The 26,272-nt window shown below is 39.7% G+C and overlaps 1 protein-coding gene across 2 annotated transcripts; it reads left to right on the forward strand.

Moving 5' to 3' along the window:
* The first annotated feature begins 290 nt into the window (after positions 1-290).
* Positions 291-25,803, forward strand: LOC130550858 (cytosolic sulfotransferase 3). Of its 2 annotated transcripts, none has more exons than XM_057328373.1 (8): positions 291-400; positions 7,301-7,436; positions 7,972-8,100; positions 20,007-20,107; positions 20,865-20,991; positions 24,409-24,506; positions 24,590-24,764; positions 24,852-25,785. In XM_057328373.1, exons 1-8 carry the CDS (start codon positions 377-379, stop codon positions 24,962-24,964), a joined length of 903 nt encoding a protein of 300 aa, XP_057184356.1. In that variant the 5' UTR covers positions 291-376; the 3' UTR covers positions 24,965-25,785. The 2 variants fall into 2 exon arrangements, with proteins under 2 accessions (XP_057184356.1, XP_057184357.1); XM_057328374.1 differs by lacking the exon at positions 291-400 and adding an exon at positions 9,344-9,446 and having other exon boundaries at positions 7,323-7,436; positions 24,852-25,803.
* The last annotated feature ends 469 nt before the right edge of the window (positions 25,804-26,272 follow it).

The following is a 26,272-nucleotide window of genomic DNA, read 5'->3' on the forward strand; positions in this document are numbered from 1 at the left end:
TGTTTCCATAATATTACTGGCTAAACTACTTAAGATAATCTGTAATACTGTTTTAGTTCATTTTAGAGCAGTGCTCTAAAAAATCATGGTAGGATTAGGAAATGATTTCACTGTAGCTATGAAACATTTAGTAATGTGTATGATTTTACAACAATGACATCTGTTTATATGATTGTAATTCAGTAGAACTGAAAGAAGGGAGGGCTGTTTGAATTCACATAACTTGCCATTTGAAATCAAAGTACAGAGAGAGAGAGGGCGGATCAAATAAACTGACATCAGAGTTGCATGCCAGAATGAAATGTAGTTCAACAACAGTGAATAACTGCCAGAAACATTTGACAAGAACAGAGTCAAGCGACAACACTTCACCATAATGGAAACTCCTGACATGTCCTCAGTGAGTAAATAAATCTTTTTAAAAAAAAGAGCTAGTTAGAAATACATAATACTTTAATAAGATATAATACTTATAATAGATAATACTTAAGAAATACGTTTTAAAACATGTATTTTGTCTGGGTCAGTCATCTAAAATCAGTTCGTATTTTTTATGAGCCAATGTTTTAGTGATATAAAATATGTCTAGAACCAGAGCCATTGAAATACAGAGTTACGACATGCAATCTCGCTGCAGTGTGGTCATTTGGTTCAAGGAGCGCTCAATAGTTCCAAACAAATCTGTGATGTCAACCTATTTGATTGGATTTTAGTGGGACAGACAACAGTAACTATATTTGCATACATTTTGCTAAATATATTAGCACATTGTGTACACTTATTTCCAGTGTTTGGCACGTTACTTTAAAAGAAGTTATTAGTTATAGTTACTAGTTACTTCACACAAATAGTAATTGAGTTAGTAACTGAGTTACATAATTATAAAAGTAACTAACCCGGGTATGTAACTATTGCGTTACCTTTTAAAAAAAGTTCAAATATGTCAAATAACTTGGATGCCCCCAATATTAAATATGTTAAATGAATGACATGGAAACTAAATAGTAAAAATGATTTGTATAAAACATTGAACACTAATATGCACTATTGTAATGTTGCTGTGGGTCAATGTGACACCTATTAAATTCAATTTTTTATATCAATATATTATTATTGTAAATATTGTAAATATTATCATAACTATACTGGAACAATAAAACACAATAGAATAGTTCATAACTTTTACTATTTCTTGCACAGACCACAACTGGTCGACAAATAAGTCTATAAATTATGCTTCTAAAGACATGTACCAACTTCACAACTGCTGGACATACTGTACTGTACCACTTTTTTTTGTAGTTTTTTACAAAAGTAAACGGTTTAATAACAAGGAGTGCTCTTAATGTTTTAACTGCTTTCCAGTATGATAGCGGAATTTTAGTTTGTGCATACTTGATATTGCAATTTAGGAGATATTTAATTACTCGCAGTTATTGTTTGACAGCGGAGCACGAGGATAGTTTCACTTTCGCTTTGGAAATATTATAGTTTTGTGTTACGCGCAGCAGCATCCCTGCCTCATTCCATTCATTTAAAATAAGTCTCTGTGCTCTGTGCTTTGCTTCACATTACTGTGACATAAAGGCAGAAAGTAAACAAACGCCCACAGCATGGATTAATACGTATACGTTTCAGCGTGGATAGGCAGCATTTGGAAAACACAGAGGGGCAGGATCGTGACACAGACAGTATCATACCATGTGATGACACACTCAAGCCATATTTGACCTCGCAAAACCCGCCCCTTTTATTATGTCCGACATCAGCCAAAGCGCTCCCACTGCACTAAAGAATATTTATCTTGAAATAATCATTTCTGGAAAAAGAAGACGTGTACTTTCAGCCAAAAACAATAAGAAGGTCTGCAATATGCAGTTGATGTATAAATTTAGGATGTGGAAGTGACTTGGAATAAAGTAAACAAAAAAAAGATTGAAGCTATTGCCTACAGATTATAAAACTACTAACAGTAACAGTAGCCTATAGTGTGTTTGCTGTAACGACATAACGTGTGGATAGCGCCATTGGATTCTGACACATTTAGGCAACGGGTGAAACTGTGATTATGACCATAAAGATGTTTTTACCTCCCATAAAATTCTGGCAGTGTTGATGAGACACAGTCCTTCAGTGCGGCTCATATGACACTCTATGAAAACTTCTTATGTGAAAGTCTATGAAAGTCTTCTTGTATAAGTCTGTTTTAAGAAGTCTTTATTGTTGTACATTATGACAACTAAGATTCCACAGTGACATGACTTTCAACTGGGATCATGTTCGTACAGTGTGACGGCCAGCAACATTTGCGAAGGACTTTTTAAAACTGCATAGTGCTCAGCCGGTTAAACTCTATGGTTTGAATGTCGGACAAAATGGTGAATAGCGATGGGGGGGGGGCGCATAATATCGGCATTATCATTGGTCAGGTCGCCTGTCACTCAAACTCCAGGCGAAGGGTCAATTGTCACATTCAGCTGTAAGTTTAGACTGTAACTCACTTCTTTAAAATTAAATAACCTATAAGGTCTTGTGCAAAGATGAACAAAATTACAAAAATTCGACTTTTTAAGTCAAGTCATGTCGATTTCCTCTTACCTTTCATTCACGGGATATAAAGTCAAACACTAAACACTTAATCACTATGGCTTTTAATCACTAATCCTACTTGTGAGTAAGATTAACCAAAACAAACCAAAACGCCAATGGTGTATATATGTGGAGGAAAACAGACGTTCCCAGGAGAGCTGGTTTTATGCTGGCACATTACCAAAACACTGCTGCATGTTGACAAGCTAATACTGCTTGTAAAAGCTACTGAAAAAACAACCCATAAAAAAAGTATGTATCTCAGTGTTCTGATCACTTTTTGTAGTTTTGTGGCAAGGGCTTGTCTGGCCATTGCATCCCTATTGTGCATACTCCACCAGTCTGGTCACTTGCTGGATCATTTGTTGTTCCTGGTTTCAGTTGATCTAATAATAGGCGTCGAAAGCACAAAAAACGTGGGTGGGTCCTATCCCAGAAAGAGTGTTAGATGTAAAAACAATGTTACTTAACCAGCAGCTTCAGTGGTGTAGTGAGAAAGACATGTGACAAGTAGTTTTGATGCTATCGAATCCGCCTTTCACCAAACTCGCTCTTCTACATTTTTACATCATATATCAGATCGCACAGGCATTTATTTTTTATCAAAATCAAAAAATTATTTGAAAAATGGTTAAAAGGTGTTTAATAAAAAAGTCTACTGGTTAGGGGTAGTAGGGGGGTCTTTATTGTCCCAATTATGGGGCATCCATTTAACATTTTTATTATATATATTTATTTACACTATAGTATTATTGTATAATGAATAAGGTATAACAATTCTGAATATCAATAGCATCTAACTACTATTTACACTTTATGTGAAGAAAGTACGGCTAAAGTGTAAATAGAAAAATAGAATATCACTATTTTCACTGTTATTAGCATATAGCTAAGCAGTTTAAAGCTGCCATAACACAAGCAGTTTCTGCCAATCTCATATTAATCTTGAGTACCTAATAGAGTAGTATTGCATACTTTGTATCTTCAAAGAGTATTTAGTTTGATCAAATTTATTAAAGATAGATACAGCTGTACGATTATTTCCAGAAAAATACGACCTCCTGGGGGTGTGCAGGGGGAGGAACTAAATCACGAGCACACAATACATCATCGCAATACATTATCTCTGCATAACAATTGATTCACTATAAGTTTGTGTTGTTTACATTATGCACGTAGGTGCCGATTGCCAAAAAGACACAAACATATGACTTAGTTTCACTTACCGCACGGGTTCATGTCTGGTATCTTTTAGCGCTGGGACCGCACCATCTATGAGTTTCAAACGATCTCCAAATCCAGCGTTATATCCACCATTTATATAACATCCATCAATGAAATGCCATGAATATCTATCGCAAGAGTAACGAGCTGCAGCTGCAGGCCCACAGCACAGCCAATCTTGATTGTAAGCGGGTCTTCCACGCTCGTCGGTTGATGCGTGGGCGGGCTATTTCTTTCGCCTTGCCGTGGGCGTTCTTTTCCGGGAGAATTGCCCAAAAAGGGACAATGAAAAGTTGTTACAAAATGGATTTTCATGTTCGAAAAAAACTTTCCGAAACCTATACGAACCTTGGGGGATATCCTCTGTATCGAGCACAGAAATACTATGTAATACATCCAACTCGTTTTTTGACAAGTTGACCATGTCAAGCATGAGAAGACAGCACGTTTAACATTGTAAATAAGTCAGAATGCATAAAACACCGTTGCCTTTAAGTTTAAAACGGACAGATTGAGAGATACAATTGTGTCATGGCTCTGCTTCCTTAGTCATGTTTTTCTTGGTCCTGTAGCAGAGCCATGGCAAAGCCTTAGGTTTTATGTGAGAAGACCATGAGATGTTTGTTTTTTGACATCTCATGTGTTTTCTCAGGTCTTGTCATTGGCCCCGCCCCTCTCGTTTCCTGTATTGTCTCCCTCTTGTGTCTTATGTTCTACACCTGCCCCTGCTCGTTATCCCTCGTTTGTCTTCTCTATTTATACCCTCATGTTTCTTTGTCTTGTGCCTTTGGATTGCGTTCTGTACGTATGTGTGTACCGTATCTCGTGTGTGTTTCATGCTTGTGTCTTCATGGATGTATCACCCTTGTCAAAGTAAGTCTAGTTTAGTGTTAGTCTATTGTAATCTTGTCCAGTGTTGTATTAGTCTCTGTTTATTTAGTTAGTGTATTCAGTCTTTGTTCCTCTGGTTCCCGTTCATCGTGTCTTTTTTTCCCCATCGTGGGTTTTTGTTTTGTTTTGTTTATTATTTTGTAAAATAAACATCTGTTAACCCCTTCACCACCGCCTGCCTGCATTTGGGTTCTTCTCTGCACCACAACCGTGACAGAATCCAAAGGCCATAACGAACCCAGCAGGCATGAACGGTTCCCTGCGAGCCCGCCAGACTTGTAGGTTGTTTGGGCTTCGGCAGGGGGATCGCGGGGTCAGAGACTTCGCCCGGGAGTTTGTGGCTGCTGCGGGGGAGACTGAGTTCGGTGAGGCAGAGCTCAAGGTTATTTTTAACTGCTGCCTCACCGAGCCTCTCAAGCGGGCCGAGGTGGAGATGTTGAGTTCCCTGTGGTTGGGTGACATGATCAGGTACGTGGTCAACAGGGATGATCCCTGGCCTTTAGTGCCAGACTGGGTATCCACTCCCTTGGCTACCGTCCCGGAGGATCGCGTCCTGGCCACCCTTACCCTGGGGAACTCTGCACCTCCACCCGCCTCACCCCTTGCAGTCTCTCGACCACCAGCTAGCCACCGTGGTAGGTGTGGACGGAGGGAGTCGTGGGACTCCACATCCGACTCCTCCAACACGGAGCTAGTCGTGTCCCCCACCGCTTCCCTGCAGCCGGCCACACGTTCTGTGGGCCGGTCGAAGAATAAGAAGCCGAGGAGGGGGGCACCACCCAGGCCGGTGGTCCAGCCGGCGTCCAGTCCGGTGCAGCCGGCATCCAGTCCGGTGCAGCCGGTGTCCAGTCCGGTGGTGCTGCCGATGTCCTGTCCGGTGTCCAGTCCGGTGCAGCCGGCGTCCAGTCCGGTGGTGCAGCCGGCGTCCAGTCCAGTGGTGCAGCCGGTGTCCAGTCCAGTGGTGCTGCCGATGTCCTGTCCAGTGTCCAGTCCGGTGCAGCCGGCGTCCAGTCTTGTGTCCAGTCCTGTGTCCAGTCTTGTGTCCAGTCTTTTGTCTAGTCATGTGTCCAGGCCGATGATCCAGCCAGCGTCCAGTCCGGTGATCCAGCCGGCGTCCAGTCCGGTGATCCAGCCGGCGTCCAGTCCGGTGGTCCAGCCGGCGTTCAGTCCGGTGCAGCCGGCGTTCAGTCCGGTGTTCCAGCCGGTGTTCAGTCCGGTGTTCCAGCCGGCGTCAAGCCCTGTCCAGCCGGCCTTCCAGCCGGCGTCAAGCCCTGTCTAGCCGGTCTTCCAGCCGGCCCCTAGTCCGGCAGCCAATCCGGCCCTGGGGAGACCCCCAGGGTCAAGGACTGTTTCCCCCAGGACTTCTCCTAAGTCCCCTTGGACTACGCACCCTCAGGTGCAGCCGGGGACTTGGACTTCTCCCCATCCCCATGGACTGCCCCCTATGGGCTCTGGTTTGGCCCCTCCCCCCTCCCATGTTTGTTGTTTTTATTGTCTCACCATAGTCCCTTTGTTATTGTGTCTTGTCTGCCCTTGATTTTGGTTTCTTTGTTTTGTCTTGTCCTGTCTGTCTCCCAGTGTGTCTTGTCTCGTCCGTCTACCCCTTGGTGAGCACCTGGAGGTGCTCATTAAAGGGGGGGCTTCTGTCATGGCTCTGCTTCCTTAGTCATGTTTTTCTTGGTCCTGTAGCAGAGCCATGGCAAAGCCTTAGGTTTTATGTGAGAAGACCATGAGATGTTTGTTTTTTGACATCTCATGTGTTTTCTCAGGTCTTGTCATTGGCCCTGCCCCTCTCGTTTCCTGTATTGTCTCCCTCTTGTGTCTTATGTTCTACACCTGCCCCTGCTCGTTATCCCTCGTTTGTCTTCTCTATTTATACCCTCATGTTTCTTTGTCTTGTGCCTTTGGATTGCGTTCTGTACGTTTGTGTGTACCGTATCTCGTGTGTGTTTCATGCTTGTGTCTTCATGGATGTATCAACCTTGTCAAAGTAAGTCTAGTTTAGTGTTAGTCTATTGTAATCATGTCCAGTGTTGTATTAGTCTCTGTTTATTTAGTTAGTGTATTCAGTCTTTGTTCCTATGGTTCCCGTTCATCGTGTCTTATTTTCCCCATCGTGGGTTTTTGTTTTGTTTTGTTTATTATTTTGTAAAATAAACATCTGTTAACCCCTTCACCACCGCCTGCCTGCATTTGGGTTCTTCTCTGCACCACAACCGTGACACAATTGTGTTTTTCCCTCTAGAGTTTACACATCAAGAGCTTTACTCTTCGAAGGGAGTAGGGCATAGGGATGATCACTGGAACGCAGGGCATGTCTCTTACTTATAGCTCTCAGGGGCAGCATGCACAGTGTGAAAAGTAGCTTTCCTCAGCCCTGTGGCTCTTCATACTGAACTTATTATCAGTATGACTATGACACTTTCATTTACAGCTATGAACCGAAAACTGACAGATAAATATGACGTAAACCGTGTAAGAACAATGCCACTAATGGCAACATAATTTGTCTAAACTGCCTTTTCAAGTGCTTTCAAAAGTGCATTATATATACGTTTATTTTGCATACAATTTTTGATTCTTTTCAATTCTGCAGCTGAAACTGTCTAGGCCCGAGCTGATAGACTTTGAGGGCATTTCTATGATCCACTACTTCACTGACAACTGGGAAAACGTGAAGAACTTCAAGGCAAGACCAGATGACATTCTAATTGCCACTTACCCCAAAGCAGGTGAGTGCTGAATAAATATCCCAACTGTCAACCTCGCAATTAACCTAGAGTCTGTGCCTGTGGTCCACGTGTTGCAGCACTGCGGGCGACCCAAGATTAAGTCCCGGCTCATTGTCCTTTCTCAGCTCCTATTGCTCCCTCTCATCCTGTAACTTTCTGTCTCTCTCTCCACTGTCCTATCAAAATAGAAAATCTATTAAGGCCAAAAAATATGTCAATGTCATGAGCATTGTCATGACCCTCATCTTAAAAATATTCAGAGAGTTGTCATATACTGAGTTTGGCTTCAGACACTGACACTTGTTTTCCATCAAAGAATCTTTCCGAACAGCGGCTGTCAAGTCTAATGTAGTCTACTAATTTCCTGTCTTTTAAAACAAGCTTTTCTGCAAAGCTTTAATGACAGAATAACAAAACAATCCACATTGAAGTCTTACAGTAGTTTGTGAGCATGTTTTATATGTTTGGCAGTCGTTGTCTAACATGAATGACCTTCAGATTCTCAAGCCTCTCTCTCTCCCCATTGTCCAACTAGGTACCACTTGGGTTTCTTATATATTGGACCTTCTGTATTTTGGTAAAGATGCTCCAGAACGGCAGACTTCACAGCCTATCTACACGAGGGTGCCATTCATGGAGTCCTGCTTTCAAGTTATTCCATCAGGTCAGAGAAGTATTAGAGTAGTACACTCTAATATGCTGGGTTGTTTTTCAACCCATGGTTGGGTACCATATGAACAAAAGAGTTGGGTTGTAAATTAACCCATGCGGTGTAGTTAACCCATGGTTGTTGGATAAGGTGGTTGGATTAGAATAAAGGGATAGTCCAACCCAAAATGGAAATTCTGTCATCATTTACGCACCCTCAAGTTGTTCCAAACCTGTATAAATGTATCTTTGTTTAGTTAAAGGTCTCCTCAGATGAGCACTTTCAACAAGTTGGTATGATATATTAGGGTCTTCATGAAATGTCTGGAACATATTTTGCTTAAAAACACTCAATGGCTGTGTAAACAAAACCCTTCTTGCCTCGTCAATAGCAGCTATGCTCACAGCAACCCGTTTTGGTGCATGTCTCTTTAACTGATAATGAATTACAGCGAACCCCACCCCCCTTCTGTCCGGCGTGTCAACACAACACACGTGTAGTGGCAGTGGTTTAGCTAAATGATATTTCCTGAATTCCTCTGCGGTTAGTTTTGTCTTAAATGTCTCAAATCATTCGTCCGGAGACAAAAAAATCAGTCACAGCGCATCCTAATGCGCTTATGTTGTGTGTGTGTGCTTACCTAAAATCCACGGAATCTACTGCAGATCTCAGCGGAATTGCATGGACTTTAGCGCTTGTCATTGACAAGTTATAACGTTACACACACAACGTGAGAGCTAGTTTGCTGTGACATATTTTTCAGCCTAAGCACGAATGATTTGAGACGTTTAAAACGAAACTAACCCCAGTGTTCGCCCCTGTTCATTAGCAAAACAAACAGCTTGCCGCAGCTAAACATATTAACGCACGTAATGTATTAACATTCATACAGCTAAACTCCAAGTGTCCATCTGCACTTATATAGAGTAAGTTTAACACTGGCTTTGAATGTTCCATTTAGCCCGTGACTGACTTAGCTCCCTTCGCTATCATATGCTAATGTTATCCTCCTATATATACGGTACATTTACGTCAATTCAGACTGTTGATAAATATTACTTACATCGGCAGTTTTGTCTCATTCAGTCGGTCTCGATCCCTCTTGAGGAACAACTTTGAAGTTAATCCTGCTTGTACTGTCCCAGGTTGAAAAAGAACTCCGGTTTGAAGTGATTTGCGCAAACAAGCAGGTTTTTACTTGTGGTTTCTGATGGATTTCCACTAAAAATAAAATAAATCCACTCCTGTCTCTTCCTAGGTTTGGACTCTGTGCAGCAACTACATTGCATGTTGTCCACGAACTTTAGCCATGGAGTCACGTACACCGCTGTCGCTTGTGAAAACAACAATGGCGGAGCGCGGTGGGTGGAACTGTGTAGATTAAGGGGCGGTAACATTATAATAAAATCCGCTTTGGACGTCACAATCAGAGCGAAATCTGAATGATTCGATTTCCCACATGCTTGCAGGGAAAGGCACACCAAAACAAACTTACTGGGTTCTTATTTTCTGGGTTGCTAGATGCACCGGGGACCCGATTATAGCACTTAAACACAGAAAAAGTGGGGTTTTCATCTGATGTCTCCTTTAAACACAAATAAAGATACTTGGAAGAATGGTAGCATCTTAGATTTCTGAGGCACCACTGACTACCCCTAAACTATTTTGGGATTCCCATGAAATGTATACCATTTGTCCATTGAAGTAAATTAACATGTATAACTGTCTTGATTAATTGCAAATCTTATATTTTATAAATGTAAGGGTTATTGCTTATTGAATTTTTAACAGGCAGATATCTGTATTTATTTGTAATTCACCAAAGTGCATCTGTTGAGTTTATACTGAACTACTTGTTTTTCATTGGATCACATTCCACTTTCTTAATTTCTAGAAAATAATGTCTATTATAGGCATTTTTAATTACTTGTAGGCTAATGATGACGAACACACATAACTACTTTAAAAACACAAACAACAACTGACAAAAGCACAAGAAAAACTGCTGGTGAAGGTGACCAGGGTGGAGTTGGTAGTGTCAAAGGCCAAGGCAGAGGTGGTAACTTGTTCTGTAATAATGATACTCTACAGCTGGATCTAAATGCAGTAGTAAAAGGTTTATTAAATACAAGAGACACAGGGAAATCCAGAACAGAAAAGCCAGAAGACTAGGAACACACCAATCCAGAACAGAAAAGCCAGAAGACTAGGAACACACCACACCAAAGTGTTTTGCCCTGTGTCCTTGTCACCCACCGTGTCTTGAAGTGTATGTAAGTCTAGTCTAGTTATTTGTAGTCATGTCTTATGTAATATATAGTCTAGTCTAGTTAGGGTAGTGAGTCGATGTTCCTGTTTATGTTCTCGTTCCTACCCTAGCTGTTTTGTTTTGTTACCCCATCATGGGTTTTTGTTTCTCGTTTGTTCTTGTATTAAAGTCCTTGTTTCCCCTTACCCACTGTCAGCGATTGGGTCCTCTGTCCTTGTTCTCGTGTTCCCTCTCGCATCATGACAGAAACACAAATAACAACTGACAAAAGCACAAGAGAAACACTAGGAATACTTGTACTCAAAGGGGAAACAAGCTTAACAACTTGACGAGACACTGCTTCACGCCTTGCCTAACAACGCCCTTAACTGTTATAAAATGCACTGTTATAAAAAACTATTTTAATTTCATTAAATCTAGTGTTGCTGTAAGGCAGTAATTTCGAGTAATGCCTGTCGATCAATCACAGATGCTTTAAAGGTGGTGTTTTTCATAGTATCAAGGCAAGGCAAGGCAAGTTTATTTATATAGCACATTTCATACACAATGGTAATTCAAAGTGCTTTACATAAAAATAATTAATATAATCATCTAAAAATAATCACAAAAATAAAACAAGGAATTTAATAACCTTTTATTTAAAAAAAAGATTTCAAGTTAATTAAAACAGTTTAGAATAAACTGATAATTCATGAAATACAGTGCAGTCAATTCGGACATGGCACAGTGCTCATTCAGTAAATGCCCAGCTAAAAAGATGAGTTTTGAGTCTGCATTTAAATGTTGATAATGTTTTAGTACATCTGATCTCTTCTGGAAGCTGAAAAAAAGGGCAGAATAAAAGCTAAAAGCGGATTCCCCTTGTTTAGAGTGAACCCTTGGCTAGGGGTGTAATGGTTCAAATTACTCACAGTTCAGTCTGTGTCGCGGTTTTAGGGTCACGGTTTTGGTTCGGTTCAGAGGTGTAAAGAGTACCTGAAAACCATACTTAAGTAAAAGTACAGATACCTTGCAGTGAAAATTACTCCATTACAAGTTACAAGTCACCAATTCCAAAAAGACTTCAGTAAAAGTCTTCGAGTATCTGATTTTAACAGTACTTGAGTATTTTACTCATACTGAATGTAGGCTCAAAGCAGCACTAGTCCTCAACACTTAAGAGACATGTCAGTGAAAAACAAGAAACAATCGATTCGTGAGGAGAGCAATCGCATTTATTTTCTTAAATCATTATAAGACTGAACACCTCAAAATTGCAACAAATCATGGTCGACACCATAACCTACATCTATTACAAACACCCAAGTCTCATTTAAGCTCAAGTGCTCATAAGTAAGCCAACATTCTTCAAAAAGGTCTCTTCAATATAACGGATAAATAAAATAATGTTAGGTAAAATTAAAAAGTCAAAGCCAGCGATTGTCAACTACCTGATAATGCACTCGTATTCACATAAAGAAGTAAGGGAAAAATTCACAAGTACCTTCAATGCAAGAGGGGAATGTTGACCTACTTCGTGTGTGAATTTGTCCGTTTAAGCGCTTCAAAGACAACTCAATATTTGCGCCATGTCTGAGACTTTCCTTATGCGCGCTTCGGATCTTCTCACAGTGCGCAAGCGAGTTTTCTTGTGCATCATCTTGCACTTAAATGTTTAAATTGACAAGGCTTGAATGAGTTTAGTTTAAATAGCAAAATGTGCTGTTCAGGTCTCAGCTGCACTCGCGCGCTCACAACACCCGGGTGATGACAGCATAAATGACTGGTTATATTACAGCATACGTCAATCCTATTGAAATTTGTCTACGTTATTTGATTTGTTGTAGGTATTAAATGTGTATCCATCGACAAACATACATTAGCTGAACTTTGTCAGTCTGTTTTATGCATTATAATTTTTAATGAACCATATTATAAATGCGTCGTCAGATTTAAGATGAGACGCGGTCCAAGCGCATTGGACCGTGTGCCGAACCGTTGGTGGAGAACCGTGCGGTTCAATTATTTACTGAGAACCGTTACACTCCTACTTGGTACGTATATATAACTGACTTGATCTTAATGATCTAAATGGTCTGTTAGGTTTATATTTACTGAGCATATCTGCGATGTATTTCGGTCCTAGGCCGTTTAGTGATTTATAAACGAGTAACAGTACTTTAAAACCAATCCTAAAAATAACTGGAAGCCAGTGTAGGGATCTACGGACTGGTGTAATATGCTCAGATTTTCTGGTCCTAGTGAGAATCCTGGTAGCAGTGTTCTGTATGAGCTGCAGCTGTCTAATGGTTTTCTTGGGAAGGCCGGTGATAAGACCATTGCAATAATCCACCATGCTGGTAATGAAGGCATGAACAAGTTTCTCCAAGTCTTGACTGGAAACAAAATATCTAATTCTTGCAATGTTTTTGAGATGGTAGTATGCTGATACCGCTTTAACATGACTACTGAAACTAAGGTCTGACTCCTGAATCACACAAAGATTCTTGACTTGATTTTTAGTTGTTTGACTCCTAAAGTCAAGGTATGCATTCACCTTGAGAACTTCATCTTTGTTTCCAAATGCAATGACTTCAGTTTTCTCCTTGTTTAACTGAAGAAAGTTTTGGCACATCCAACTGTTAATTTCATCAATGCATGGGCAGAGGGAGTCATTTGGTGATAAGGCTAAGTAAATCTGGGTGTCATCTGCATAGCTGTGAAATGCAATTTGGTTCTTTTTCATTATTTGACTCAGTTGGAGCATATACAGGCTGAACAAGAGTGGCGCAAGAATTGAGCCTTGTGGGACGCCGCATGTCACTGACGTCCACTTGGACTTAGGCTCTCCTATACTCACATAATAACCTGAACCATTTGAGGACCGTCCCAGAAAGACCGACCCATTTTTCTAGTCTCTCTAGAAGTATGTTATGATCGACAGTGTCAAATGCCGCACTGAGATTTAGCAGAACCAGCACTGATATTTTGCCAGAATCAGAATTTAGGCGAATATCACTTATTATCTTTATAAGTGCTGTCTCTGTACTGTGATGCGGTCCAGGTATCCATTAGAGTTTAAGTAGTTGTTCAGCTGTTTAAAAACAATCTTCTCAATAATCTTGCCTATAAAAGGAAGATTCGATCTGTCTATAGTTGCCCAATATGGTGTTATCAAGATTGCTCTTTTTCAGGAGGGGCTTAACAACTGCAGTTTTCAGGGAGTTTGGAAAAGTCCCAGAAACAAGTGAGGCATTTACCACTTCTAACAGATCTATGTCTAAACAGTTTAGCACACTCTTGAAAAAGATGTGGGAAGTTTTTCAAGGTAGCATGTTGATGATTTGAGGTGTTGTACTATTTCTTTCAAAATGTTGCTATCGATTTCTTCAAAAGCAGACATAGTAGCTTGTTTTTGTGATTGCGGTCGAATCTGTCTGATCTCTGTATAACTTGCGGACGTGCTAATCGCCTTTCTGATATTATTGATCTTCTCAGAAAAGAAGGAAGCAAACTCATCGCATTTTCTGTCGGAGAGCATTTCATTGAGAATATGACTTTGAGGGTTTGTTAATCTCTCAACAGTAGCAAAGAGAGTGTGAGTGTTGTTTAAGTTACTGTTTATAAGGTTTGAGAAGAAGGTCTGTCTGGCTGTGCCAAGCTCCACATTGAAAGCGTGAAGACTGTCTTTATAGATGCTATAATGAATTTGTCATGATCGGGATGTGAGGGGACAGAGGACCCTCACATAAGGGGTAAGGGGTTAACACAAGACTTTTTAATAATAAAAATAAAACAAAAACCCACGCGGGGGTAACATAACAGAACAAGGGTATAAAACACGACGGGTCAACAGGAACATAGACTAACTACACTAGACAAGACTAAAGACAACACTTGACATAAATTACAAATAACTAGACTAGACTAAACTAAACTAAACACAGGAACTCACCCACACAAATCAAAATGAACCAGCACAAGACAGAAAACACAGGGGCATTAAATAAGGGATCAAATCAAGAGGGAACAGGTGCAGGGCATGAAACAATTAACAAGCAATAATGAGGAGACTACAGGGAACAAAAACGAGACCTGAGAGAGCGAACGGTACATCATAACAACAATATCATGTCTCTCTCACACTAAACATGAGGCTCTGTCATGATCCTGCCACTAGACCAAGAAAGACATGACATGATGAGGCAGAATCATGACAGAATTTCAAGTTTCGTCTTCCGCCACATCCGTTCAGCTTTTCTGCATTGTCTGTTCATACTCTGTACTACTGTTGATTTTCTCCAAGGTGCTTTTTGTCTGCCAGTCTTCTCACTGACTTTCACAGGAGCAATATCATCAATAACATTCTTAACTTTTGAGTTAAAGGACTCAAGGAGAAGATCAACAGAGTCTGCAGAGAGGCTTGGTGTTAAAGATATAGCCTTCATAAATAGCACACTCGTGTTCTCATTTATGCATCTCTTCTTGACAGAGACAGATCTCGATTCGGTGGTAGGAGAGATCAATATATCAAAGAAAATACAGAAGTGATCAGATAGTGCTACATCCTTGATATCAATGGATGAAATGTTTAGACCCTTACTGATGAATAAATCTAGAGTGTGGCCACGATTGTGTGTGGGTCCATGCACATGCTGAATCAGGTCAAAAGTGTTTAAAACGGTTATCATTTCTTTTGTAGTATTGATTTTCTGCATTATCTATGTGAATATTAAAATCCCCAGAAATAGCAAAACTGTCAAATTCTGAGGAAATTATTGATAGCAGTTATGTGAACTCCTCCACAAAGGCTGGAGAATGTTTTGGAGGCCTGTAAATAATGATAAATAAAATGCGTGGGGCACCTTTCAACACAATTCCTAGATATTCAAAGGACAAGTACTGACCAAATGACATTTGCTTGCATTTATAGACATCTTTAAATAGAGCAGCTACACATCCACCTCTCCTAATTGCTCTGCAGACACTGATGAAAGTAAAGTTAGGAGGGGCTGTTTCATTGAGGACTGTTGCACTACAGCTGTCTTCTATCCATGTTTCATTTAAAAACATGAAATCCAGGTTGTTTGTTGTTATGAATTCATTGATCAGAAAGTATTTGTTTTTTAGTGAGCGAATGTTTAGAAATGCTAATTTGATGCCATTTATTTTTGTCCCTAAAGCAATCTTAGTTTGATGCATAATAGGTTGCAGATTAGATGGGTTAGCTGTACGGCTTGAGATGACCACAGACTTTCTATCACGTGATAAAATTTGGTTCTTCTGGTGGAATCAGAAAATACCATTCTGCTTTTAAAGCAGGAGTAAGCTGGTTTGCCAAATAGTCCCTTGAGGACTAATACACTTGATAATTTCCCTTAATCAATGAAATGTTAAATAAATAACATTTATAAAAATAAAAAATAAATAAATCTATTGTTTTTAAATGTTAACTGTCATACTCATAACCATGTATACACACACCCCCATAAGGCCTGTAAGATCTTTTAACGTTTAAAATGTAATGAAAATTTATATTTTCCATAGCTTTGTTTATCGCTTTTGAAACAACCTGTACACTAAATAATCTAAACCTCCTATTAACATAACAATATCATTCCATTTATTTGGTGGTCGAGGTCAGACAAATATAATGTAATTTAGTGGCGGCAGGAGCTGCTTATGTTCACCTTCCAATTATAACCAACCCAAGGAACCGTTTTTAACCTCAATAAATATGTCTTTGATCATTATATTGAATAACACTACACACACTCTCATATGCTTTTTTCCACATTAATGCAAACTGCAATGAAACCTCTTTATTTATTTGTGCGTTCCTTATTTCTGACTATTAGCAGAGTATTAAATCCATTGCTGTTCTACCTGGAGCAGTGTAACTGGGCAGGACCAGTGGGGAAGAAGGAGCCAGCAGAGAGTCCAGAAGCTATGGGGTGGGCTGGACACAGGGTGGGAGAGGACTGACTATGAAACCCATAACAGCTGATTAAGAGTGACTGAGTCCAAGGTTGGGACTGGTTCAGTGTTCCAGTCAATAACCAGGCAAAAGCTCCAAAAGGGGGTCAATTTTTGGCTCTAGTCTTGAGGCAGATGCTGTGGGAGGCTCGCGGTCTGGGGTAGGATGCTTCTCCATCTCGTGATCAGTTGCGTGCGCTGCCACAAGCTCTGGTTCTGTGGCGGGCTTGGGCGTCAATGTAAGGTCCTCCTCTGCCTTTGCAGATGGTAAAGGGAAAACCGCAGTTGACAAAGACCCAAACAACAAACTCCCTCAAGGACCATAAACATGCCTTAGACCGCTTATTCAGGCTGTAGTGGTAAAACACACTAAATGAAAACTAAAGGAAACCTTCCTCATGCTCAAAGAAGACATTGTGGTCCTGTGAGGCACAACAATTTGTTCCTATTCTATCTCCATATGGCAGGATTGCAATATGCATGAATATGTACAATAGTTTAAATAAATCTCTTAAAAAACGCAAGATAATTTGAATTTCCAAGTCACATTTATCAACGTATGATCATTTGTATAATGGAATTGGCACATTACGAATTTTTCATGAATCACATGAGAATCCGTAAGATTATAACTGCAAACAGATCTGCACTTGTTTATGTCAAATTGATACATAAGGCCCACTGTATCTGAAATGTAATTACATATTTTTTTCCATTACTTTTCTGTGTCCCTTATGGATCGCCTACAAGAGCATTCCTTAACTGTTTCTACTGTTATGTCTTTTATTGTTACGGTCTTGGTCTGGTCTAGGTATTTTTTGCACATGGGTTGTATTGTTGTTTGTCGAGCACGTGGATAGCCGGTGGCTGATTCCGTCTCCTTAGACTTCCCCGCACTGGTGAATTTCCACTCCACACTCACACGCCTGCTGCCTCATTTCTCATTTAGCATTCGTTCCCAGTAATTGCCCCACACCTGACTTTTCTTACATCTCGTTATGTTTTCCCCATATATTCCCTCTGTGTCTCTCGTCTGTTGTCTGACCGTTGTTCTCGTAACCTGTTCAGACTGACCCAGATGTTGCCGCGGCACGTCTGATGAAGTACTCTATCCTAGTCATAGTCACAGTTTTGTCTTGTTCAATTTCTGCTCACCTTGTCTGTCGCCTCGGTACCTCCTTGTCTCCTGATAGCTCCCGTGGGCGTCTAGTGCAGCTACGGCCGTCGGCTGCCAGTGGTTTCCTGGAGGATTGGTGATCCTGAGTCTCGCTAGAATCCACTCCCGGATTCTCATCACGGCATCCGGGATGAGTGAGGTAGCCCAGCTCTCAAACCAACTCATCACCGCTGGGTCCCTATCCTTTGTCCTGGCCACCGTGCCCTACTCCCTCCGGGATCTTCTCTACTCACCACCGCGAGCGTGGCCGCTTCTGCAGCATCCACAAACTGTACAACCTCTTACCACCGCGGGCTGATACGCTCGCGGTCGGGTTTATTCTATCCTTGTCTGCTGTGTCCTTAATAAAGTTTGGTTTTTACCGCATCTGGGCCGTCTCTGTGCTTCAATCATGACATTTATGTCCAGCTACTTCTCTGCTGCTACGATTATTATACTTTTGGGTTCTAGATGTTTGAGCTGAGCAATAAACCACTTCTGCCATAAATGTCTCAAAAGTCATCCTAGTTTATGTAAGGGATATTGTACAGTAGGCAGCCCGCAGTTATCACATAATAAAGGGCGATTTATGGTTCTGTGTCCTACCTACGCCATAGCCTCTATGCTGTAGGTAACTCGTCGGTTTTCACAAATACTTCTGCGTTGAAAGAAAATGACCACTAGTGGTCAGTGTCCAGAGGTATTTTGCTTGTGTGTAACCAAGACAAGAGACAAAAAAGTAGCAGCTTGTTGTCCATGTTGACGGAGAAGCATTAGGCAGTAGTGGTGGGCGATACTGTAAAATTTGGTATTGATCCGATACAAAGTAAATGTAGGGCCAGTATTACCGATACCAATACTTTTTACTTTTAGAAGCATTCACTTGAACTTACATTTACTTTCCTGTAGATGAAGTGTCATGATTTATCAGATGAATGCATCATTAATATGCTAAATCTGAATACATTTTCATGACCCCTAAAATATTTTGTGATTTGTGCTCTTAATGTGCCTGTAGGCTAATTAATCATTTGCATGTTAAAACACAGGACATATTTTAAACCAAATAAATATATTTATTTATTACTGTAATAGAATTTGCAAACATGAACTTTGCAGAAAATTATTATTGGAAACTAGTAATAATAACAGATTGACAGAACAGAAAAACAATATATAACAAAACAATTTCTCCCTATCCCAGTACTACTTCTCTAGCTTTAAAAAAATCAAAGTGCACAAAATTATTACAGAAGAACAAAGATTTTAAAACGCCTTTTCCGTTTTTGTTCAGTGTTATATTCAGACACACTAATAGAACAAATGAACATGTCTCCCTTTCATTACACCGTTTTAAGTGAATTTATGAACAATGTGCACACAACTGTTTGAAAAACAAAGTAAATAAAGTGCTTAAATAATAAAGTACTTTAACTCTCCATATTTGTTTTTTTACCCCCAAAGCCCTACTGCCATACATCGCAGTGTTTTTATTCACGGCAGTGAAATAACTTCACACGATGCTCCTCTTCTTTCTCCTCTGCTCAAAGATATTAATATTAACAAGATGCGCCACTGCCTGTGCGCAGGCGCAGTAGATGAGGCGACCTCGAAAAAGGTGATTTTTAGCGCAATTTAAGCTTAGCAAACCAAAGTTATGGTACATGTTTAACCATTGATCGGACATATGCTGTTTAGTTGTGCTTTTTGCCAGCAATTTTAGAAAATTTCTACCTTCCCCCATTCAAGTACATAGGCCTGTGGACTTACATGCGTGACGTAAATAGCTGCCCAGAGGCGTTGCAAACATGGCCGCCGTGTGGCACGACTTCTGTAAACGGACTTTGCTCTGCTTGCGCTAGGCGCTACTGAGTCACATGATGGCGGACAACAAAACTAGGTGTATGGGAAAAAGGTTTTCTATATTATACAATTATTAACTTCATTAGTAAATAAATGAAATCAGTAGTAAAAACACATTAGCATTTATCAGAATCTATCCATAGCTGAAACGTTTTGTTTTTACCATACATGTTGAAATCTTCTATTGCAAATCGTGATTGTCAAGTGTTTTTCTCACAAGATGATGCCAGATGTTATTTTTTGTTGGTAGTATCGGTCAAGTATCAGTCAAGATGACCATGTGTTACTAGTTTTGATCAGTTGTTATTAGGGAATAACAGACCTTAGAACGTTTCAACTGGCCAATCAGAATCAAGCATTCCAGCAAACCATATAATAAAGAAACTTGGCTGGATAGCTTACTTAGCTATTTGAAAGACCAGCTGCATTGCTGGTAACCTTTTTTTTAGATGTTGGTGTCTTAATTAGTTAAACTGACAAAACAACCAGGTTAGTTAGAAAACAGTGCTGTTAATCAGTTTTTTTTCCTTAAATTAATTCACACACTGGATTGGCAATAACCAGCATAAACAACCTGAACCAACATGGACAACTGCATGGAGGCTATTATTTAACTATCTTGTAACCTCTGTAGAAATATAAACACTTTTAACGTAGAACAACATTTCTCACTTTCAGGGACAGACCTGGCTGATAATCTGACGACTTCTCCCCGCCTCATCAAAACTCATTTACCTGTTCAGTTTGTGCCTAAGTCCTTCTGGGAGCAGAACTCAAGGGTATAGTGTACTTACAGTTACAGTCATAAGTTTGTCGTGCAGTACATTCAGTTGTGTGGTATGCCATCCTGAATATACCTATAATAATAATAATAGTACATTTTATTTGAAGGCGCCTTTCAGAACACTCAAGGACACCATACAGTTGAGTTGTGATTATAAAACGAGAAGCAGCAATACAACAACAACAATTGTTAACTGTTAAAAATGATCAGAAAACCCAATCTAGAACTAAGAGCAGCAGTACAACAAACAACCATTTTTGCTCTTTTGGCAACGGTATCAAATATGTATTTGAATGGCTGCTCATCAAAATGACTTGTTTATTACCTTTATCGCTTCATTTCTGCATGTACTGTATGTCTGTATTTATTAATAAATTCCACTCGGAATTTATTAATAAATTCCACTATAAATTCCACTCGGGTCCTAATTAATTTCTTTATTCATGCACTTTATTTATACATTTTATTAAGTCATTTAAATACCACAAAACCTGGACTTGTATTTTTATATCCACTGTATTTTTTGCTAGTTTTTGGAGTGCATAGTGTTCCTATAACAAGCTTATGGTTAACCAAAGCATGCTTTGCTTTTGCAACATGATTTAAATTTAGGTAAAATGATTCCATTTTGTCTTGAGTTCTTTAAACATCTGAAATGAAAATGAAGCATGTGAAGAGTAGGTCAGAGCTTAATAAATGCATTTGTGATAGCAATTAGTGCACCTCTGTAACATATTTGTTTATTTATTCAGGTGGTGTATGTAGCCCGTAATGCAAAAGACAATGCAGTTTCTTATTTTCATTTTGATCGAATGAACATGGCACAGCCTGAACCGGGAGACTGGAACAACTTTTTAGAGAAATTTATGGAAGGCAAAAGTAAGTAACACAGTTGTGAAAGTGAACAATATCTCACTTAGACATCCACTGGAAATTATTTCTTTTTTTTCTGTAATTTCTTGGACATCTGTTTGGTTTCGATTTTGTGGTGAACTTTTCTTCATGTAGCATATTAGGCTTGTTCAACTTCATGTGGTGCTGCACAGACCGATTGGCAGTTGACTTGAAGTAGTCATTCCTGTTAGAAAACTTGAACAGGGGCCAATTCAACCAACTCTAGGTTAAACCTTGAACTCCGAGTTGGTTTACTTAGAAATTAGAAAGATTTGAGTTAGCTCTATTTACTCTGGGTAGGCTTACCCTAGGTTAAGCGCATACACCACGAAAAAGCCATCATCAATGGAGCTCCGATATTACGATTCACCATGGCAACTTAAATTTAAATTAATAAATTGATAAATGTACAATAAACAAACAAATTAATCATTAAATGAATGAAACAACAGAAATAATAAAAAAATGTATGTTCTCACTTACCATGAGTGCTCTAGTTACGAGAATAACATGTCATGGTGTATAGGACACCTGTAGGGCATCAGACTCTCCTGCAAAATTAAACTGATCGCCGGTTCGAATCCTGCTCTGAGCAGATTTGAGTTGGAATGGCTACTCATCAAAATGACTTGTTTATTACCTTTATCGCTTCATTTCTGCATGTATGTCTCTATTTATTAATAAATTCCACTCCGAATTTATTAATAAATTCCACTATAAACTCCACTCGGGTCCTAATTAATTTCTTTATTCATGCACTTTATTTATACACTTTATTAAGTCATTTATCATTGTCCATAGAAGAAAACTATGCTCTGATGTAATACACGTACGGTGGCTGATGTTATTGATGTAAGGATGGATGAGATATATTTTGATATATCTAATTCACTGTAAAGAAAAACGGTACAGTTTTAATAAAAATGCACAGGGAAATGACAAAATTCCACTCGGGTCCTAAATTGCTCTCCTGAAATCAAAGTACATTCCAATGAATTAATGCAGCCTCTTCATGAATCCTCTATAAAAGCACATATGACATATAAGTCACTGAGATGGTCTCTGTGTGATCAAAATGTGTGCCATGAATGACTGTATTAATGAATGAATGAATGAGTTACACCACTTGCGATTTAAAAAGGGGAAGGAGATGGAAATAAACTCTGTGAACCTAACCTGGGGTGCGTTTCCCAAAAGCATTGTTAGCCAACTATGGTCGCAAGTTCCATCGTTCCAGCGTAGTTCAACGATTTAAGTGTTTCCCAAAACCATCGTTCCAACGAACAATCGCAAACAGCGTCGCAAAGTTGCGTTGTTGGAACTACAGGTCTAGAGCTGTGGTTAGAAGCATAGTTCCTTTTTATTACGACATAGACTTACAAGCATAATGCCTTTGAGCAAACTAAGCAAGCAACATGCAGTGCATTCTATATCCATAATTCGAAATACAAACAAATTAAATTTTACATCTTTTAGTTTGTTAAGAAAATACGAGCTGTTTTTTGAAAAGTGCGCATGCGCACGATGTTACGCGCACTAGGACCCTGGGGAATCCCCGGGCGGAGTGATGTAGGAGGAAACTTATGAATTAATGAAATATCGTGAAATAAAGCAACAGATAACAAAATAGGATAACTAAAGTCGCCGTTAAATGAAATGTTATTTACAGCAAGAATATGACATTAATTCGATCTGAACGTATTTATTAGTAGACGTCATTACTCCATCACCTGTGTGGCGTCATCAACTAGATTGCTGAACCAACTTGGTTCAAACGATTGATCTCCGACAGAGTTACTACGGTTTCGGGAAACACTACATCGTTAATTTCCCCAATGATCCATCGTACTATGGTGGTCAACCAGCGAGTTATGTCGTTGTTCGGGAAACGCATCCCTGGTCGGGAGCAGGTGTTCTTTGGTAAACCCAGAGTAAGTTACTATGGTTACTGATAACCATACGTTACCTCTCCTTTAGAAACAGGCTTGAGTTACCCCGCTTTCTCAGGTTTGACATACATCACATTCTGAAACGGAAAACCCAGAGTTTCCCTCATTTCAGGGTTAATTTACTCAAGAGTTTTCACTAAACCTCCTTTCTGAAACGGGCCCCAGGGCAAACAGAGAGCAGGCAAGACGAGAAATCCAAGGCATGACGAGATAAACCTAGTGATGTTAGCTGTGACACCAAAGCTCCGATGCTTGTGTCAAAAAAATGAAGCGATTTTCAGTGAAGCTATGCTTGATTCGTTCTATCAAAACCACATGACCAATGACGTCCGAAGCTTCGTTTCACACACACCAACGTGACTGCTTCGTACTTTGATTAAAAAAGGTTTGAAAATTCGCGACACAGGCCATGCCCTCATGGGTTTCTACAGCTACAGATTTACTATAATCGTATGAAAGTGCATGTGTATTTTTGTGTGCATGCACCTGCATTTATTTACTTCCTCTATTCATGAATTTGACTTGTTTACAAACAGGAAAAATGTCCACATCCACAATACAAAATGTTATATTTATTGTTTTGAGTTACCAAGTATGCGAAACAGATTGTTGTCATGTACTTAATATACTGATTTATTAATTTACTAGTCTACCCATGCATTCGTTCATTCATTTATTAAATCATTATTGATTCTAAAATGAATGCGTCGGTCCATTGTGAAACATTTTGCGACACAGCGCTTTCCCACACGAGCTCTGATTAAAAAAGCTTCGAGTAATGAACCTTTTCCCGATACAATTTTGTTGAAAGCCTCGGTGGTTCACAAAGCTTCACTTCGCCATCACTAGATAAACCAGACTAGACTAGATAACTAGAGCTTTGGCTCCGTAAAGATGCTATCACTAACTACTGTGATAAATGCATACAAAACTGGTATACTTTCACTTGTATACCACTTGTAAGTGTGAGGTTATGTAGTGTGAGTGTAATGAGTAGCAGATGCAGTTGTAATCAGTGCAATGGTTTCTGGTGGATGCAGTTCAGAGTGTATTATGACAGTTCGTGTGGTGCATGAGTCCAAGTGGTGTGTGGTGACCTCTGGTGGTGAGTGAGTGGAAGTCCAAAGACAGAATTTGTAACAAAGAGACTATTAAGACTTGGGAAGAGTACATTTATTTAAATTTTTGTGCGCAAAGTCAAAAGAAGACATATACATATTTCAGGTTATATGCTGCACATAAAGGAAACTTTCCTTTGGCTCAGTGGTTAGAGCATGGCACTAGCAATGCCAAGGTCACGGGTTCGATCCCAGGGTATTGCACATAGTCAGAAACAAATGTATAATACAAAGCAATGTAAGTCACTTTGGATAAAAGCGTCTGCCAAATATGTAAATGTTAATGTAAGAATCTTAAAAATGTATTGTTTTAACGTGATCATTTTACTTCACAGATGTGTTTGGTCCGTGGTATGACCATGTCAGCGGATGGTGGGAGAAGAAACAGACATATTCTAACTTACTGTACTTGTTCTACGAGGATTTGGTTGAAGTAAGATCTGTTCATACAGCAACTTTATTTTTTCACACTCAGTACAATGTGTTTAAAGTGTATTGTGTGCACGACTCTGTCAGGACACAGGACGTGAAGTGGAACGCTTGTGCTCCTTTTTGGGATTATCAACTTCACCTGAAGAGAGAGAGAAAATAACAAAAGGAGTTCATTTTGATGCTATGAAAAACAACAAGATGACCAATTATTCCACACTCCCTGTCATGGACTTCAAAATCTCACCCTTTATGCGGAAAGGTTAAAAAACCCTCATATACATTCTTCCAAATACAAATGCAGTTCTGTCTTTCACCTGATTTTCTACTTTTGTTTGTGTTCTAAAAGGTAAAGTTGGAGACTGGAAAAATCACTTTACTATGGCACAAAATGAACAGTTTGATGAAGTCTACAAACAAAAGATGAAGAACACCACTGTCAAGTTTCGGACTGAACTTTAAAGTTTGTGTTCTGGATGTTGCTCGATTTTAGTGACTAAATCATTCATCTGACAATAGGAACATCTTTACAGTATGATTAATGGAAATTAATGCAAGGTTGCATCACTGGATAAAACTGTCAGTCGTTCAACATTTCTATCATTAAAGAGTTATGACACATACACACATACATTGTGTGTTGCACCCTTTTACCGAAAGCATCCTGCTGAAGACGTGAACAGGAACACTGTAGTTTTTTATTTGATTGGTCACCTTCGACTCTGTAAACAGTAACTCCCGCCTTCTTTCATTTGATTTGCCACCTCAGCTATTGTTACATTGAGGAGCACTGTTGTGTTGTAAAATGTATGCAGCAGCAAAGTACAGTTACGCTATTAGGCAATTATTTCACAAATTTTATTATACACCACGTAAAAATGACAGATTCGGCCTTGCGTGAGAAAACGAATGTGAGAGCATGAGAACAGAGTCAATTGCGTGAGGCTGGCAGCCCTGTTTAGCAACTAGTTAGCAACTGCCATTTTCAAGAGACAATAAAGCTTTAAAAAATCACGAGCGAGTTATAACAGTCAATATTTAGAGGTTTTGTTAACCACAGACTTTATTTCAGACGTTTAACCAAAAACCATGTTCCATGTTTCAATGACTTTCATGAGCTGCCCATCCATAGAATTAGCCAGTGTCTTGATTGGTTTCTGATTAATTTTAGCTGAAGGAGTCACCACAGCCTCCCAGATGTTGTTCAAAGATGTGCACTGTTTTCCCACACTGTAAATCTCACACCTGAGAAGGGCCCACAAATTCTCAACTGGGTTCGACTTGGTCCCCCTGGGAAGGGGACCAAGACATTATTCTGTCATCTTTAAAGCCTTTACTGGCAAGCCAGTCAGTGAAATACTTTTCACTGACTGGCTGCATTTAATGTAGGATTGTCCTGCATAAAGATCATAGCCTTTCTGAATGCTACTGACTTCTTGTTCATTTTCTCCCCACCTGCAACCTGTAAAGGTCCAACTAGCTCATCATTAATAATAGCATCCCACACCATTATACCACCCCCACATTTCTGACGTCTGAATCGAGCTGGTGCTCTGTGTTCATTATGCCCCGTTCACACTATAAATGAAAAAGCAACATGATCCCATTCATTTCAGTGGAGAGCTGGCAACTTCCGGCAACACGAGCGACAGCAGCTGTTGATGACTGGATGGGGCATGTCTAGCAATGCAACAAAGTTGAGAAAGATTTTACTTCATGCAACTGAGGAGCAACCTTCGGGAGCGGCAGAAAATAGAAGAGAAAATAGGA

This window comes from Triplophysa rosa, unplaced genomic scaffold (assembly GCF_024868665.1).
Source record: "Triplophysa rosa unplaced genomic scaffold, Trosa_1v2 scaffold451, whole genome shotgun sequence".
Taxonomy (NCBI): Eukaryota; Metazoa; Chordata; class Actinopteri; order Cypriniformes; family Nemacheilidae; genus Triplophysa; species Triplophysa rosa.